General features: G+C 41.7%; 2 protein-coding genes across 3 annotated transcripts; one reads left to right on the top strand and one right to left on the bottom strand.

The window, feature by feature from the left end:
• Positions 1–1422: 1422 nt before the first annotated feature.
• Positions 1423–5720, bottom strand: fmoda (fibromodulin a). Its single transcript, XM_080025463.1, has 6 exons — positions 5690–5720; positions 4477–4870; positions 3568–3690; positions 3318–3458; positions 2957–3224; positions 1423–2475 (listed from the first exon to the last, which is right to left on the bottom strand). Exons 2-6 carry the CDS (start codon positions 4834–4836, stop codon positions 2324–2326), a joined length of 1044 nt encoding a protein of 347 aa, XP_079881589.1. The 5' UTR covers positions 4837–4870; positions 5690–5720; the 3' UTR covers positions 1423–2323.
• Positions 5721–11818: 6098 nt separating this feature from the next.
• On the top strand, positions 11819–16698 carry LOC307249070 (lumican). 2 transcript variants are annotated; one of them, XM_080025687.1, is made up of 5 exons: positions 11819–11968; positions 13130–13461; positions 13660–13984; positions 14216–14533; positions 15908–16698. In XM_080025687.1, exons 2-5 carry the CDS (start codon positions 13156–13158, stop codon positions 16057–16059), a joined length of 1101 nt encoding a protein of 366 aa, XP_079881813.1. In that variant the 5' UTR covers positions 11819–11968; positions 13130–13155; the 3' UTR covers positions 16060–16698. The 2 variants fall into 2 exon arrangements, with proteins under 2 accessions (XP_079881813.1, XP_079881814.1); XM_080025688.1 differs by lacking the exon at positions 11819–11968 and adding an exon at positions 12155–12240.
• Positions 16699–17014: the final 316 nt, after the last annotated feature.

The following is a 17014-nucleotide window of genomic DNA, read 5'->3' as shown; positions in this document are numbered from 1 at the left end:
ACTGTACATCAGCTGTAATGATGGTATATGCTGGTGTGGCCACAGATTACAAATACATAGCAATGTTATAAATATAGACATTCTGTATCCTCTGACCATCCTACCACATGACACTACTAGACCTACCAGATGACACACAGAGGGTTCAGCCCTCATACAACAGCTCATCATATTTCAAGGTGTTGCGTGTAAAGTAGGACCAATACACATTTACAAATAAATTTCAAAATAACTTTTTAAAACAAATATTTTTGTCTTAAATATCGGACCCGGGTTCCACTCTGCCAAGGCCGTTTATTGCATGGTTTCCCCCTCTCTCTCCTTATATCAACTTTGTGCTTAAAACTATCCAATAAAGCTGAAAACACCAAAGAAAGAGCTTGAAAAGAAGTCATGGTTGTAGGCAAGAATATTTGGTGAAAGTGTGTTTCGCAGTCTGAAGTCCCCGTTCCCTCCACATGAAGACAATGGCCACTCTAAGGAAGCTGACAATGAGAAGAAATTACACGACTGTGGGAGCAAACAGTCTCAACAATGGAAGGTGATGAATAGCCACACAGATGTCTGACGTCTTACATCTTTCTTCATAGTTTTTTTTATTATTTATTCATTTAAATCAGGCCCCACAATCAACCCCTTTCTGTCTCTGAAGAGCAGTGCTTTGTGTTATCTATTGGTATGCTTTAGTAGACAAACATTCCATCAGTTATAGCGTTGACTTTTCCCGGCCAGCCTCTTTTCAAATGCACTGCTTCTTCCTGCAAGAGAGTAAACACAAAAACATTCGGAGAGAGAGGTTACACCCTCTAAAATCTTCAAAAGAGTCCAAAGGTCAATTGTCCTGAAAGTCGTGTGTCGTAAATGACTGATGACATTGAACCTCACAAACAACTTAAATGTGGAGCCTGAAATCTATCTATAGCAGATCTGTAGCCTTTGAAATATACCATGTATGTGTTTATATGTATTCTAAAGGAATGTCTCATAAAAGGCCTCAAATCCTCATCATTAAGGGCTCCATTACATGTATGATATGAACAAAAGCTGGCTGTCCGGAAAAAAACATAATGCAGTGCTCTTGTGTTTTAGCTCAGTCCACCCTTGGTCCATAAGATCACTGAATCAATCCATCAATCAAACATCAAACACACAGACACACACACACACACACACACACACACACGCACACACACACACACACACACACACACACACACACACACACACACACACATGCACACACCCGCGCACACACCCGTGCACACACCCGTGCACGCACAAACACACACACACACACGCACACACACACACACGCACACACACACAAAGGCAGTAAACACTGGATGGACTGCAGCAAGACAAAGTACAGATGTCTTTTTTTTAAAACCCAATTTTTATTTATTCTACAATAGGCTTGTTAACATCCACCCTTTGTTAGTACAACCAAACAAACCCAAAGGCCTCTTTGTGATTCACTACAGTACAGTATACTAGAGATATTTTTCACATTGTATATAGATATCTTCAAGAAAAGTTGATTTCACCGTGAAAAAAGAGGATCCTCAGCAGTAACAACATTTTTAACACACCGAAAAAAATAAATGTACTCAACCTGCAATAATAAGATATCACTTTGGAACATGCTTGTCAGAGAAGTGTTGTAGAATTCTTCACGCTACAACGACACACCTAATGATTTGAAATCAAACAATTCACATCATACGTGATACATAATAGTTTTAGCATCAACTCTTCAGACAAAACAATGGAAGGCATGCTCTGTAGGAAGACAAGAGAGAAAGATATAGACAGCTAGAAACGATGATTACAAAGACCCTTGATCCTCACAGCAGCGTATATGGAGGATTAGGGTCAGATCATTTTCAATACGCAGAAAAGGAAACATCATATGTAGCTCAAACAGTATCTTATTAAATGTATACACTTTATTTTTTAGCAAAGGCGTCGTTTTATTTGATCTGCTCAGATAAACTTGGCCGTTTGTCCAGATTGAGTAAAATTCTGAATGTTTAAACATTATTATTATTATTAAACGTAAAGCTTTCCCAGTTGCTGTAAATCCACGGCCATGTGAACAAACACCTATTTTATTTTTAATATTTTTACTTTAACTGTGATGTGAATAGTGGATATATCAGTATGAACTGCTGCCACCTGCTGTCAATATTAAATCACATCGTAGCCTCTGCTTTACTTTGGTTTTTGACACGAGTCACACAAAAAATGTGTCACATTGTTGGTACTTGCTGCAAACAGAGCTGCATACATGAGCAGAGGGTCGCACATTGTACAAAACACACAGTTAGATCTCAATGTTGTTGGCCCGGCGCAAGCAGAGGGCTGACTCTGAAGGGATGTCCTGCCGACCGATCTCGTTCCCCTCCAGTCGCAGCGTTTGCAGTTCGGAGAAGTTGGTCACATCCACAAAGCTGCAGAAGCTACCCAGGGTGAACTCTAGAGAGATGGATGGAGAGGTGGTCGATAACTCATTTCTGCACACATAGTGCAGCATCATTGAATGACTTCCCAAATTGTTCCAGTAAAGCTACTCAGAACATCTATAGCATATCAGCACCTGGGCAATATATCAGTAAGAAACATACAACTGATGCTGCAAAAACAACATTATCAGTTTTCTCTGAAGTTAAGTATTGGTTGAATCCAAGATTATCCCAGATAATTTATCTTGTATTTGATTGGATTCAGATGTTGCCACATCCTGATTGGTGCACAGAAGCATGTGACATCATCTTCCCTGCCTCAAACCAGCATGAAATAACAAATGTAGAAACCCATTGTTCATAGAAAGAAGCTGACTTATAAAATGTTTTCTGGCACTTTCAAAAACAATTAACATAGCTTTACAATACTAATAATAATTTTTCTAAAAAGGTGTGTGTAACCACATTATAAATAAAGCATCTTTGTATTTCACCTTTGATCTGGTTGGCTTGCAGATAGAGATGTTGTAGCGTTGTGCTCACTGGGGGGATTCTCTCCAGTTTATTGAAGCTCAGATCCAGCTCCACCAGCCCAGTCACATTGAAGGTGTTGGAAGGGATCCCCTTGTCTGTGATCTGGTTGTGGGCCATCCTAATGTACTGCAGCTGAGATAAACTCACGAGGAAATTCTCTGGCAGAGCATCAATTGAGTTGTACTCCAGATAGAGTTGGTGCAGATGTTCAGGAAGTGCCGCTGGGACCTGGGATTAGTAAATGAAACATATTAGTTGGAGGACTGGACATTGACCGCTTTCACTTGATGGGACATGCTCAAAGACGATAGACACCATTACCTTTGCCAACCTGTTGCTGCTGATGTCCAGCATGGTGAGGGATTTCAGTGCCTTCAGTGATGTGCCGATGTCTGTGAGGGCGTTGTCATGGAGATAAAGGATAGTCAGGTTATCCATTCCCTCTAGGTCTGCAGGTGTTACCTAGGCAACAGTAGAAATCCTTTTAAAGTCTGGTGTCTCAGATGAACGGCCAAAACAGTAAAAGCAACAGAGGGGCTCGGCACCAATATCTCACTATGCAAAACATTACCTTTCCAATGTTGTTGTTGTTGATTCTCAGGTCTCTCAAGGTACGAGGGAGACTTGAAGGAATGCTGGTCAAATTGTTGTGCTGCAGATAGACACGCTCTAATCCCTCCAACTTCAGAAATGCCTACAAAAATGACATGGAGAATAAACAACTCACAAACCTCCACGTAACAATACCCCGGGAGTATTACTCCCTATATAATGGACTCTCAAGTTACTGCAGGAATCTGAGATTTTGGTCACTCACTTGTCATCACTGACAGCTGTTTAAAGGCAAAATGTAATTTTCGCATCAGAAATGCTTTGCATTGAATTGTAGGATTGTTAGAAAACCACAGTAAAGTTACTTTTTAAGTTGGTTATTCTACAAACTTTCTTTCCCAGTGTGGTCTTCTGAAACAGTTTTAACCATGTATTGGCAGTGGTAGGATGGTTTGCTTACCTAAATTGTTTACATTAGAAATGTACTACTGTTATGTAGTAAATAGTAGGTGAATTCAGACACAGACAGTTTAATGGTCTTCCAACGTTAATTTATTTTGTTGCTTTATGCAAATAATTTGAATGAACGTATGGAAAGTTTTCCATCTACGCATATGGAACGGTATTCTGATGGATGAATGCAAACACATGAGGTTATGCTATTATATACCGGGAAGATATGGATACTGTAGCAGAACCTGTTATTAAATGTAATTGCACCACATGTCCAAATGCAAAAACATCCAACAACTAACTCACACACTCACTAACTCCCACATGCAGCCATAAACCTATTACATTTTCCTTTAGGTTCAGCCAATGCAATCTGCCACCCGCAAACCATCTGACAACCATAAAGCAGCAGGACTCTTTATGCTCTGAACACTCATGTGAGGCTCTTTCTGACTGAGACCAGATGTAGCTTTACCTTCTTGCCAATGGCGTCAGATGTCAGCTGGTTGTAGTGCATCATGAGCCAAACCAGATTGGTTGCATTGGCTAGCGCTGAGTCGGGCACAGATGTGATGGCATTGTTTTGTAGGTACAGGTACTTGACATGGGAGGGGATGGATGGCATTGCTGTCAGGCCCCGCCCATCACAGTACATGGCCACTGGGAAGGAAGGCGGACAGTCACACATCTCTGGACACCATGACCCTCCTGGGGCATCTGCTTGCAGGGAGCCATAGCTTCCTTGCCGGCCTTGCAGCCAGGCGAAGGGGTCCCGTTCATGGGAAAGAGAGAGCGGAAGCAGGGCCGACAGGAGGAAGACTATCACCACACGCATCGTCACAGTCACACAAATCTTCACTGTAATTCAACTGAAATAAAGACAGACAGACAAGGCAAAAAAATAAGATTTAGAAATTGACGGAAATTGTTTTGTATATGTTAATGTTGTTTTTTCTTCATTAAAGCAGATGTAGCCGTGAATAAACGCATGGTAAAAATGTTTTCTTGGGATGATCCTCTATCACACTGATGAAAAGTTCCCCTCCTATAATAGGGGAACATATATAGGATTTCCAAAAATTTATTAAAAAATTTGCATCAAGCCACCATACCTTTAAATAACATAACTTATCTAACACCTTTAGAGATCAGGCTGCTACTCTTGAATATTTTTGTCTATCAGCACAAACTCAATCTATCTATCATTGAGATAACATGAACAGTCAATGGTGCAATGTAGCTAGAGGCTTTGTTTTGGAAATGTAACTGCCTGCAGAGAGGCACATTCTTAGGGATCTTAATCCACAGGGAATCCAGGAAGCATTAAAAAAAAGAAAAAGGGTATCCGTGAATGCCAGCTTTGTTAATAGTTCTCTCTGTTTGCACAAAAGTGTGGGAAATATCCAATAAGTACCCTCTGATTTGCAGATGAAAAAATAAGCTTAGCAAAAATATGACTGTCATCATGTGTTCATTTACTCCTATAAGGTTTCATAGAAAAATACCTCAAATGGACAGACACATGTTCACATACATGCATATACATACATACATACAAACAAACACACACGCGCACACACACACACACACACACACACACACACACACACACACACACACACACACACACACACACACACACACACACACACACACACACACACACACACACGAACGCACACACCTACCTGATCAGAGAGCCTGGCCCTCCTTGTCCCCTCTCTTTCTCAGAGTGTACTCAGGACTGGAGGGGACTCTCACAACATTATGTAAAAAAAAAAAGAAAAGAGGAAAAAAACTTTCCTCCCCTCCTTTCCGTTTTGCCATCCCCCCTCTCCACTCCTCTGGCTCAGCCTTCACTGTGGGTTCCTTCCACCCCCTTACCCAAACGCCTGCACCCCATTTTGTTCATTCAGTCATGGCCCAACACACCCCACTCCCCGCTCTGGAGCCACTTTTTCCACTAATGTAAGATGCAGTGGCTGTTGAGGATTGTTCCCATCTGTGTGCTGCACATTCAGTACCTTACAGCTGAACCCCACTTTTTCTTCAATATTTAGACCTTTACACCACAACCACTTTTGGCTAACTGGATCACAAATGTATATTTTTCAACCATTCTAAAAAAAATGTGCCTGTGTGCTGAATTTTATTTTTGAAAAAGTTTTATAATTGGCATTTGTAATCTGATGAAAAGGGTAAAGACCCTCTTCTTTGTTGTTACAGAACCTCAGTAGTAGTAGTAATGAGAGGGTAAAGAGAGATGTTGGGTGTGCCTTTGCAATTTGGTTGAGTTGATGCGAGTGTGGTAAATTGTAACTGTGCATTTTCACTGCGATGACTGGAATGCTTTTTGTGGTTAACCTATAGACTCGATGTACTTTTCGTATTTTGTTACTGTAGTTGACGTATGGAAAGGGTGAAGTCACTGATATCTTGTAGTTATATTACTCCTGACAACACTAGGGTACTGGACACAACTGTATCAAGATTGTCGTTTCATACTCTATAACATTATTTAGTTACATTGACTGATCCCTTTCCCGAGACAACGTTTCGTAGCAGGGGCGGATCCAACTCTCTCTCAACCTAACATCTTGTAAAGGGTTAAATGAAAACATGTGTGACAGTCGTCTCATGTTGTCTGTCTGGTTTTTATGTGGGCCTCTTCCTGCTCTGTATCTCTCCTCTGAAACGAGCTCCATCTGAATCATGGGGTTTTTCGCTGCCTTCTATATGCTTGATCTGTGCAGACAGTGGCAGATTCTCCAAATGATTTCATTCATTTTTTTCCTCTCTCCTTCTGTGTTTCTAGTTATCGTGGGAGCGAGAAGAGTTGTGGGATTGTTGAAAACCTAGCTAAAAATTCATTCATTCAACCTTTATTTATACCTGAGAGATCATTGAGGGGTGACCTTGAAACCCTCAAACATGTTTGCACAGGAGGTTAATGTGTCTGGGCCCTATGTGTATGGAAATAAAACTTTCAGATCTTCAACATGTGGACATATTCTGTGTGAAAAATAACATGCCAACATGTTTGAACAAAGGTATAGCTCCAAAAAGGTTTGGTTTAAAAAAAGGATTGACTGCAAACCCACCGGGCTTTGCATTCGTCCAGAGAACCACAAACCATGTGTACTATTTTCAGCATCATTGCATCGTCTTCATGTGTCGGGGACGTAGTATGTGTATGGAAATACAACTCTGATATATTCAACATGTGGAAATATTCTGTGTAAAAAATAAACGTTTCAAAAGTTTGAACAAATATAGCTCCAAAAAAGCTCTAGCTCTAAAAAAAGTTTGACGTCCAAAGATCCACAAACCATGTGTTATATTTTCACCATACTTTCTGAGCAATTCTCCTCTCCTAATACATTTCAGACAGTCCCTTAGCTTAGCAGAAATTGTCTCCTGGCTGTAGCTTTGTATTTCACAGACATATATTATAGTGGCATTAATATGCTTAACATCATCGCTGAAAGTCATGAAAGAGCAGTCCTGTCAACACCTTGTCATAGACAAAGTATGTTTTCGGAAAGAAAGGCATAGCGAAGACTGCTATGTAAATTGGCTTAATGGCTTACACATGTTATCTAAGTTGGTTGTTAGTTAGTGTAGCCATCGTGTCCGAAGACAATAAAAAAGGCTTAATACACCAGAAAGGGGAGGAAAGGACCAACCAGATGGCAATGTAGCATCACAGCTGAGTTGGAGGAATGTGGTGAGTAATACAGTATATAGGGCAAACACTGTGATTGTTGAAGCTTGGGATGGGGCAGATCGAACACTGGCACCAGTCCCAAAGAGGAGGGTCAAAGAGATATGATGAAGCAACATATTCTGTTCCGCATTTGCAGCCAAAGGAAACCCTTTATCCTTTTCAATGTCCGCAGGCATCTGTGGACAGCAGATGCTGCCGAAACAGGCTTGTCTGTTGCGTTGCCCTGCCTTTTAAAACACTAGTGCAGTCTAATTTAAATGGACTTACTTCTCCTCACAACCTTGTTTTTTTCTCCAAATAGGTCATAAAAGCTGTTTGGGAAAGCACCTGTGAACTGAATGGATGAACTTTATCCCTTAACTGAGGATGGACAACTGTACGAGCCTTATGAAATAAATACCTCTTGAGAAACATAACACCGAAGTCCTGTTTATGATGGAGGTTAAGTAGATCATCTCTAACATGTGTGGGTGTAAAGATATGTATTCACACGTACAAACACTGTCAAGAATGTGACAGAGCAAGAAAGAAAAGGTGCAGCAGTTATGTTCCGGAGTGAGAGAAATTGATTCTCTGCTGACCAGGACTTCAAAGACATCTTGAACAGCTTTGAGCAGAGATCAGAGGATCCTCCACTCAGAGGCCGTGAACTCTTCACAGGAATGTCACAGGAATTCTCATGCTTAATATTGTTGCTCTGGTTACTCACCTGCAGCAGAAAAGCTAGTAGACAATATCTAATACTATACTAAATCTACTCATCCTTGAGCTTTCTTCTCCCCTTCAAATGTGTGTTTATTTCAAGAATTTAAGCAGATCAGAGAGGTGATACACTTTGTTTGGAAGCAATTCTTTCCCTTAAATTACTTAACGCAACACAATGTCAAGCTCTTTCATTTGAAAATGAAATTGAGAGTTTGACAGAAATCCAAAACAATGTTGTGACAATTTTACTGTTGGGTGGCGTATCACGATAAGATCCATTATTCATTTCAGTGGACGGAAAAAAACATAAAATATTTAATTTTAATCTTTTATATTTTCTCATGATTTCTGAGTACAGTTTGAGTAGAAATACTAATATTTTTTAAGTGCGTTTGGATCATAATTGGGTTCTGAACGGGTTAACCAAAAAACCAAGTCTGAAGCCGACAATTTAATGGTTGACCTTGTGGGAACAACATTTCTGTCTCACACAATGTGATTTATATGAGTACAAGCACAGACACACTTCATGTACGCCAAAGAAAATATGCTGAGTTATGATTTACACACAGAAATCGTTTAATTTTATAGCATTACACATATCCATAAGAAGATGCAGTCATGGTAATATACAAAAATTAAATTATAGAGACTCGGTTTGTAGTCCCTGGACACTGGTCTTCTTTAGGTAACTTGAACCATGGCACCCCAGGGCACAAGGGGCAGCATAAACCATCCAATAGGAAGCAGATGTTCAGGCACGCACGCACACACACACACACACACACACACACACACACACACACACACACACACATGTTCATGATTACACCATGTCAGGTTTCCCATCTTTTTCTCATACAGTTAAAAGCAGAAAAGCAGAAGATTTGATTGTATGTATGTTGGTAACAATTGTAATCATTCACGATCAAGTCTAATCTGCCTTTCAATTCCATTTTATTAAATCTGCCCAGCAACACAAAAGGGATCTTGGGGTGTCCTGGTGTAGTCACACCATCTCCAGTTCAACACAGTTACACGGTGCTAACACCGTGACAGTGATGTTCAGTGTGAAAACAACTTTTACTTTGGGTTAAGGAAAATATATAATTGATGGTAATAATGAAAATGTATCCATATAGTTATTCTACAGGCTGTTCAATGGTTATTTTTCTTCACACATCCCATCTTTAAAAAATAAAATATAATTGATTTTTTAAATGTGTTTTTTGCAGTAATTGTACAATAAAGGTAGACCTTTGCCTTAGTTTATTGCAAGTGATCCTTTGTGTGCTGTACATTAAAGGCATATACTGCCTTCTAGTGTTTGTGACAGGAACTGTTAAAGGACAAGCTTAGGCAGCAGATGGTGAATGAATTTATGAGCAGAGGAGGAACAAGAGTTGGAAGAGGAAACAGACTGAAGACATTAGTTAATTCAGACTCAGCATGTTCTGTGGTTTGTTTCAACGGTAACACATAAACCAATGTGAGCGTCTGTAAAACAAACTCACTTCAAAGTCAATTATGTGGCTGTTCAGGAAGACAGCATCACATGCTCCTACAGTCACCAACAATATAAAAGTGGCTTTTGTATCCCACAGATCCCAGAAATAATCAGATACACACAAAAAAGCACATGCACCATTTATGCCAACATTAATGAGAAGTACTTAAATGTGTTTTTGATAATATGGTTTTATAGCCCGCAACTGTACTGTTTTAGTTGACTCCTAAAGCTCTCATCAAACAGTAGCCTACGTAAAATAAAGTGTAACTAAATAGAATGTAGTGGAACATTTAGACACTTAACAGTCAGATATTTGGTTAGCTGGAAGGTTAGCAGTTTGGTTAGTACGTTGTCCATCTACACTAACATTACTGTCTGTTAGCTGAGCAGGAAACTAACAGTAACATTAGGTCATTTGGTTGCTATTTAATGTTAGCAACTATCAGGAAGTAACATAAATAACTTGACTTAGCTGCATGACATTACTTACAACTAGTCCATTGGGAAGAATGTCAGGTACAAGCTTAGAATATTAAATAACATATATTCATATATGCATACAACTTAATGTGTATACGTAGGCCTGTTTTTTAAAAATATATAAACGATATACAAAGACAATGAGTAATAGTGTTGAATAGGAATCAAGATATTCATGTTGACCAAAAATCATAATCCATAATTTTTGTCATAATCTAGCAATATTGAAGAAGTCCAGTGGTTTTCAGGGATCAACTTTGCACGTCCCAGTACAATTCCAGACAAACTGTTTGAGGATCTGCCAGCTCTCAGACAAGAAAACACCTGGAGGCAACTTCTGCTTTGGGAAACGTAATTATTTTTAGAAGACGATGACTCACTAACAAGAAAGCATGTCCGATGGATAATTACAAAAAAACTGATTAATAATCTTTGCACCGTGGTTTATTACTCTGTATCGGGAAGTCACACCACAGTTGACGTCACATTCATGGTGGTGTGAAACGTGTAGCATCATATGTGGGGGAGATGTGTAGCTGTTTCTGTTCATTCATGACTTGCTGCCAATTCATTTCCAAAAGCAAAATTGTCATTCCCTGCACTTTTCCTAGAGGGCGCTCTTTCCATTTTCTGCTCAGGAAATACTGTCCCCGCTCTCCTCGCTCTCCCCTCTTGTTCCCCAACTTGCTTCTTTTCTCACAGCACTCCCCTCATATTTAAGAGGGGGAGGGGGGTCTGGAATCATTTTCCTCTGCTCTGCTCAGATGCTTGCAAGCAGCTCCTTCCCACCCACATACACACCCACACACACACACACACACACACACACACACACACACACACACACACACACACACACACACACACACACACACACATGCATATGCACGCACACACATGCACACGCACACAGACACACATGCAGTCAAACATATGAAGACGTACATACACAGACACACACAAGAATACACACTTATGCACACAGAATGGTCTCTTTGGCTCCCCAGGTACTTTTGTGGCTTGAATGCCTTCAGCCCAGAAAACGTACTGTAGACCCTATCACACAGACACAAACAAACAAACACACGCACTTGCACACAACTACACACAATCACATGCACACACACTGAAGATTTACTTGAATGCTGATCAAGCATTTCTCATTTTCACTGAAGGCTCTGAATCCAAACCCAGTCTCCGTCATTTGATTTATTCCCTCTTCAATTCCTTCCTCTGCAATCCTCAGACTTTCTCCATGGTACAAGCAACTATGTTTCCACCAAATGTTACAGGTTCAACCATTACAGAGGGCTTTGAGAAGGGATAAGCAAGTCAGTGAGTGAGCAAGGATTATGGAGGAGGTCTGGGATGTGGGCAGCATATGAAGACGAGGAATGTAGCAGACAGTGGGTAAACATCACCGGTAGCTTGAAAACACACATAGTCTTGCAGACGCATTAACACAGACACATGCATGCAGCTCCCAAGGGTTTTGTTGGAAATTTAAGACAACCTGTCTCCGTTCTGTAGCTCCTGATCAGAAAGGTAAGTGTCAGTGTGTAGTCGGTGGTTCTTTGCAGGGCTGGTAAAACTGGAAATATTCAAATCTGCATTGTGCGTCGGTTTAACCACACTTTTTTTTTTTTACGAGACATGATTGCACAACACAACTAATTTCTTGACAACCTTTTGCACATGTGCTGAGCTGTAAAAGTGTACTTGAAGAGAGAAAGGCAAGCTGTAACACTGCAAACAAGCTGATCAAGTCAAAACTTCCCGATGATGCAAACCTTTCTTACAAAGTGCAAGGTCATACGGTAACCGAGAGTCTCTGTGCGTGTTTGTGTGTGCTCTTGTGTGAAACAGCAGCTTTGTGGGAATAACTGTAACCATCTTCAGCTGTGCATGCAGCGAAAAAAATATTCTTCCCTCTCATACAAAGAAATTTGAATGCAAAAAGTGTGTGTGTGTGTGTGTGTGTGTGTGTGTGTGTGTGTGTGTGTGTGTGTGTGTGTGTGTGTGTGTGTGTGTGTGTGTGTGTGTGTGTGTGTGTGTGTGTGTGTGTGTGCTAAAAGCAAACATCTCAATTGTTCTTCACCAATGTGATTAATCTCCATTCATTTCATTCTAATTTGTTGATATAAACATAGAGAGAGAGACTGCTATTAAGAGGTACATTGTTTGACCTTACAGGGAAACTACCATTTTTATGATTTTCAAACCATCAGATAGACATCAGTCTCACTCCAACAATCTACTGTATGAATTGCACTTTCCATAGGTTTGGGAAAAGGCAGATGGAATAACATAAAGAGTCAACAGCCAAGCTAGGAGCTCTGCGAGGCTGTATTTAGACACAGCCATGCTTTGAGCTTTATGCAAATGCTAATGGAAAAAGGCTAAGATGTTGATGTTTGACAGGTAAATCCATCCAATAATTGAAAGAAAATGTCTACCTCATGGTGGGGCTAGAAGAAAAGCAGGGAATTACCAAAGCAATTCGGTTTCATAGAAACACTTCATTGCAATCTGTCCAATAGTTGTTAAGATATTTCAGTGGATCAATCCTCAGAAAACATTGCTATCATTGCTGTGAACTCATCTAAAAATGAACTTTAAAACTGATGCATACAAGTGTGATATCGCTTATATCTAAAATCTGTTGGACTTTTTTTCAACCCCTTTGTCTTAATGTTTGATTTGCAGGATTACATATCTCACCAGCTGTCTCCATGACTCTTCTGCACTGTGCTGTGTTGGTGCTGCTGTGTGCTTTTGACTCTGTCTCAGCCACTGTCATAACCGACATGGACTATGGAGGTATTCCTATCTGGATAGATCGCGTGCTGGATGAGCCCAGCGTGTTGAGCCTGCAGGGTCGGATGGATCGTGCCTGGTACCGAGCCAACAACCCCCAGGCCTGCCCCAAAGAGTGTGACTGTCCCATCCACTGGCCCACTGCGCTCTACTGCGACCACAGAGGCTTGGCAGACATCCCTGACCGCCTGCCGGACAGAACTGAATACCTGTTTCTACAGGTAGGAAAAACACTGACACGGGCCCTGAGCCTGTGTTGTCTTTGAAATGGTCTGCCACCAGCCCACAGAGGTTGTTTTCACTTCCTGTTCACTGTGAACACTTCACACCACTATGATTATACCTTATTATCTTATGCCTCGTTTCCACCAAGTAGAGCGGGTCGGGTTACTTACTTAACTCTTCTTTTCTTCCTATAGCATAACAACATCTCGTCCATGTCCTCCTCTCTTCTGACCAACGTGACTGGTCTACGCTGGCTCATCCTGGACCACAACAAGCTACAGAGCAAAAAGCTGGACCAGGCCGCCTTGCAGAACCAGACCCGGCTGTGGTACTTTTTCGCCAACCACAACCGCCTGACATCAGTTCCCGGCGCTCTCCCAGCTGGACTCAAGCAGCTGAGACTGGCCCACAACCAGATCAGCAGCATCAGCCCCGGAGCTCTGAACAACCTCCACAACCTGACACTGCTGCTGCTGCAGGGAAACAGACTGCAAACCATCAAAGAGGGAGACCTCAAAGGTAGTGTAATGTGTCACTTCTGTTCGTGCATAATCCACCATCCATGCATCCCAAGGTTGAAAGTGAGAGAGAGTACAAAACAGCTTTGTCCTGCTCTTGTGCACCTGTTCACATCCTGCAAATAAGAGCAGTTTTTGTAATAACTTTTTGTTGTAAAGATTATGCCTACACCTCACACCCTGATTGGTCAGTAGTACTATGTTTTGCATGTGATGTGTCTGCCCCTTGCAGGTCTGCTCAGTCTGAACCTGCTGGACCTGAGTGGGAATTTGTTCTCGTCCGTGCCCAGGCATTTAGCCTCTTCTGTGCAGCAGCTCTATCTGTCCAATAACACTCTCTCTGGGCTGGAATCAGACAGTTTTAAGGGATTTCTGAAACTTAAATTCCTTCGTCTAAGTCGCTGCGGCCTGCGGAGCACAGGCGTCCACCAGCAGGCCTTCAACCTTTCCAGCTTGGTGGAACTGGACCTTTCTTATAACAAGTTGACTAGCATTCCCACAGTCCCCAGCACCCTGCAGTACCTCTACCTGGAGGCCAATCAAATACAAGGTGAGGTGCACACATGCACAAAGAAAGCATGCACACACACACAGACAGACACATCATGCTGTCACCTTTGACACTGTGAATGTAGAGGTGTCACTGACTTTTTGTCTTTGAATTGCTGATTTCCCACACATGGACACACTAAACAACATTTTACAGGTCAGCAATGCTCACACACTTATTGTCACGGCTGAGTGCAATATAAGTGAGTTATGAGGCTGACCGCATGCGGAGGAGGGACAACAAAACCCTGCTGTGAGGGAGAAGAAAAAAGAAATGTGGAAAATGTGAAGAAAACCCGTACAGCGAAAGCCTCATTGAACACAGCAGGCACTCATCACCAAATACGGCCCGGACGGGCTGGGGTTGGGCAGCTAGCAGACCAGGCACGTAAGTTAGAGATGGTAGAAAGGACAGAAGAGGGGGTGGGTAGAGACGTGGAAAGAGAGGAACGAGAAGAGGGTGGAGGAGAGAAGAGAGGAGGCAGAGGATTATTGGGTGGCTGGATGAAGGGAAAGTAGGTTAGCAAAGACGAGAGAGGAGTGGTATGAAAACATCTGTGATAGATTCAGAGGGAGGAGAGCCAGAAGCACATGCTGTTCCCCTGTTTATGGTCTCCTCTTCCCTCATCTCTCTCTCTCTCTCTCTCTCTCTCTCTCTCTCTCTCTCTCTCTCTCTCTCTCTCTCTCTCTCTCTCTGTCTGCTCTTCATCACTCCTGCCCTTTTTTCTTTGAAAGTATAGGATTCACATCACAATTCAGCAGGCTTGCAGCCAGGAGCCGCATTTCCACTTAAAATGACCAATGGGGCAGAAGAGACCCGGTGTGCGGTCGATATGCTCCCAGGCTCTGCCAAAGTGAACGTGTGTTCTTGTTTCTCAATCTGTGATTCAGCAGACAGCGCAGGGCTTTGTACCAAGACACAGACAGACAGACTGAAAAACACTTCCACAATAACACACACCTCATCGTCTAGCTAGCAGCATGACAGCTACCGCGCTTCCCGTCTGCCAGAGGCCGCAGTCTAGGCGGAGGGAGGCTCTGCTACCAAAAATGAAGTCAGAAAGCATAAGAGGGTGTCGTGGTTTCCTCTCTGTTCTCTGTTTCTACCAAAGCACCTGCACGACATCTAATGGGAAATGCAGACTATATACCAGACTAACTGTCATGATGTCATTTGGGCACTTTATCCTGATCATTTACACATGCTGAACACATGGTACATGGTGTCGAATGTAAAGGTTTGATATCTACAATGTTTTGACAAGAAGACAGCAACAATGGCTGTAACTCTGATGCATAAAAAGCCTTTAATTATAAAATATCGTGAGTATATGTGTTTTAGAAGTCACGTGTCTTCTCTGTCTGTTCACCACAGCGTTCAACACTAGCAGTTTCTGCAGAGAGGTGGGCCCTCTGTCCTACTCCTGGATGAAGATATTACGACTGGAAGGAAACAAAATGTCCTACCAGCAGCTGCCCCCCGACTGGGTCTTCTGTCTACGAGCGCTGCAAAGTATTTACATCTGACTCCATCTTGTGGATCGATCAAAAAAATATGAGTCACCGCGTGCCAATGGCCAACTCTGTACAGTGATACAACTACATTCGTGAAGTCAAACGACTCCTTTTAAGATGGAATCCAAAGATAATAACAACCCTCTATTTCATCATGTCAGACCTTCAAAAGATGCCAAAGCTAAAACTGGTAGAGACTAGGCCATTGTTATATCATCACTATGCCAAAAGCCCCAATGAAAACCTTTCTCATGCCAACATTGCATTTCCATGGGTTTCTCTCTCTCTCTCTCTCTCTCTCTCTCTCTCTCTCTCTCTCTCTCTCTCTCTCTCATTCCATCTTCTCCAAGTTCTATCTCAGCAGCACATCGGGGTGTAATTACTGAATAGGAAGAGTGACAAATCCTCTCATTTCTGACTGTACAAAATAATGGACTCTGCTTTAACTGAGCTGTGTGTGGGGGGGGGGGGGGGGGGGGGGGGACATGAGACAACAACATGAATGGAAAAAATCCAGTAGCTTTCCTATGAGAGAATCTGACTCAGTTAGCTGCAGTCCACACACGGAGCCAGGATGGAAATGATTAAATGTGAAGAAGCTAGTTCTCTCACGCTCTTTTTTTGTTGTTGCAAAGATTAAACTTTGATTTGAATGCTGATGTCCATGATCCTAATAGTGAAATTCAGTTCGCTCAAGTAACAGAAAAATAAAGCAGACATTAAAATAAATGTGTATGAATGTGTTTTCTTTCTCTTTTCTTGGAAAAAAAAAACAAGCAACCATATTTCCTAACTGAAATTCCAGCAATCTAGGAGTCCTCAATACATTGCACATTGTTATGTTTAATCTAAAGAACTATAACCAAAAGTAATAATAGAACCGGATGTTGTAAACAGTATAAAATAGCTACATGAAAAAAAGTGAATAAGTGGACAGTTACCTGATGGGGCGGTGTGGTAAGAAGGG

This window comes from Ammodytes marinus (assembly GCF_949987685.1).
Source record: "Ammodytes marinus genome assembly, chromosome: 4".
In the NCBI taxonomy this organism is placed as follows: Eukaryota; Metazoa; Chordata; class Actinopteri; order Uranoscopiformes; family Ammodytidae; genus Ammodytes; species Ammodytes marinus.
Note: the sequence above shows the minus strand (reverse complement) of the source record. Positions and strands in the feature narration are given on the sequence as shown.

Coding starts and splice junctions, on each gene's coding strand:
- fmoda (XM_080025463.1), bottom strand. CDS start 4,836: ATGCGTGTGGTGATAGTCTTCCTCCTGTCGGCCCTGCTTCCGCTCTCT. Junction 3,459..3,567: donor ACAACAACAACATTGGAAAG/GTAATGTTTTGC, acceptor ACTGTTGCCTAG/GTAACACCTGCAGACCTAGA. Junction 3,225..3,317: donor GCAGCAACAGGTTGGCAAAG/GTAATGGTGTCT, acceptor TACTAATCCCAG/GTCCCAGCGGCACTTCCTGA.
- LOC307249070 (XM_080025687.1), top strand. CDS start 13,156: ATGACTCTTCTGCACTGTGCTGTGTTGGTGCTGCTGTGTGCTTTTGAC. Junction 13,462..13,659: donor CTGAATACCTGTTTCTACAG/GTAGGAAAAACA, acceptor TTCTTCCTATAG/CATAACAACATCTCGTCCAT. Junction 13,985..14,215: donor CAAAGAGGGAGACCTCAAAG/GTAGTGTAATGT, acceptor TGCCCCTTGCAG/GTCTGCTCAGTCTGAACCTG.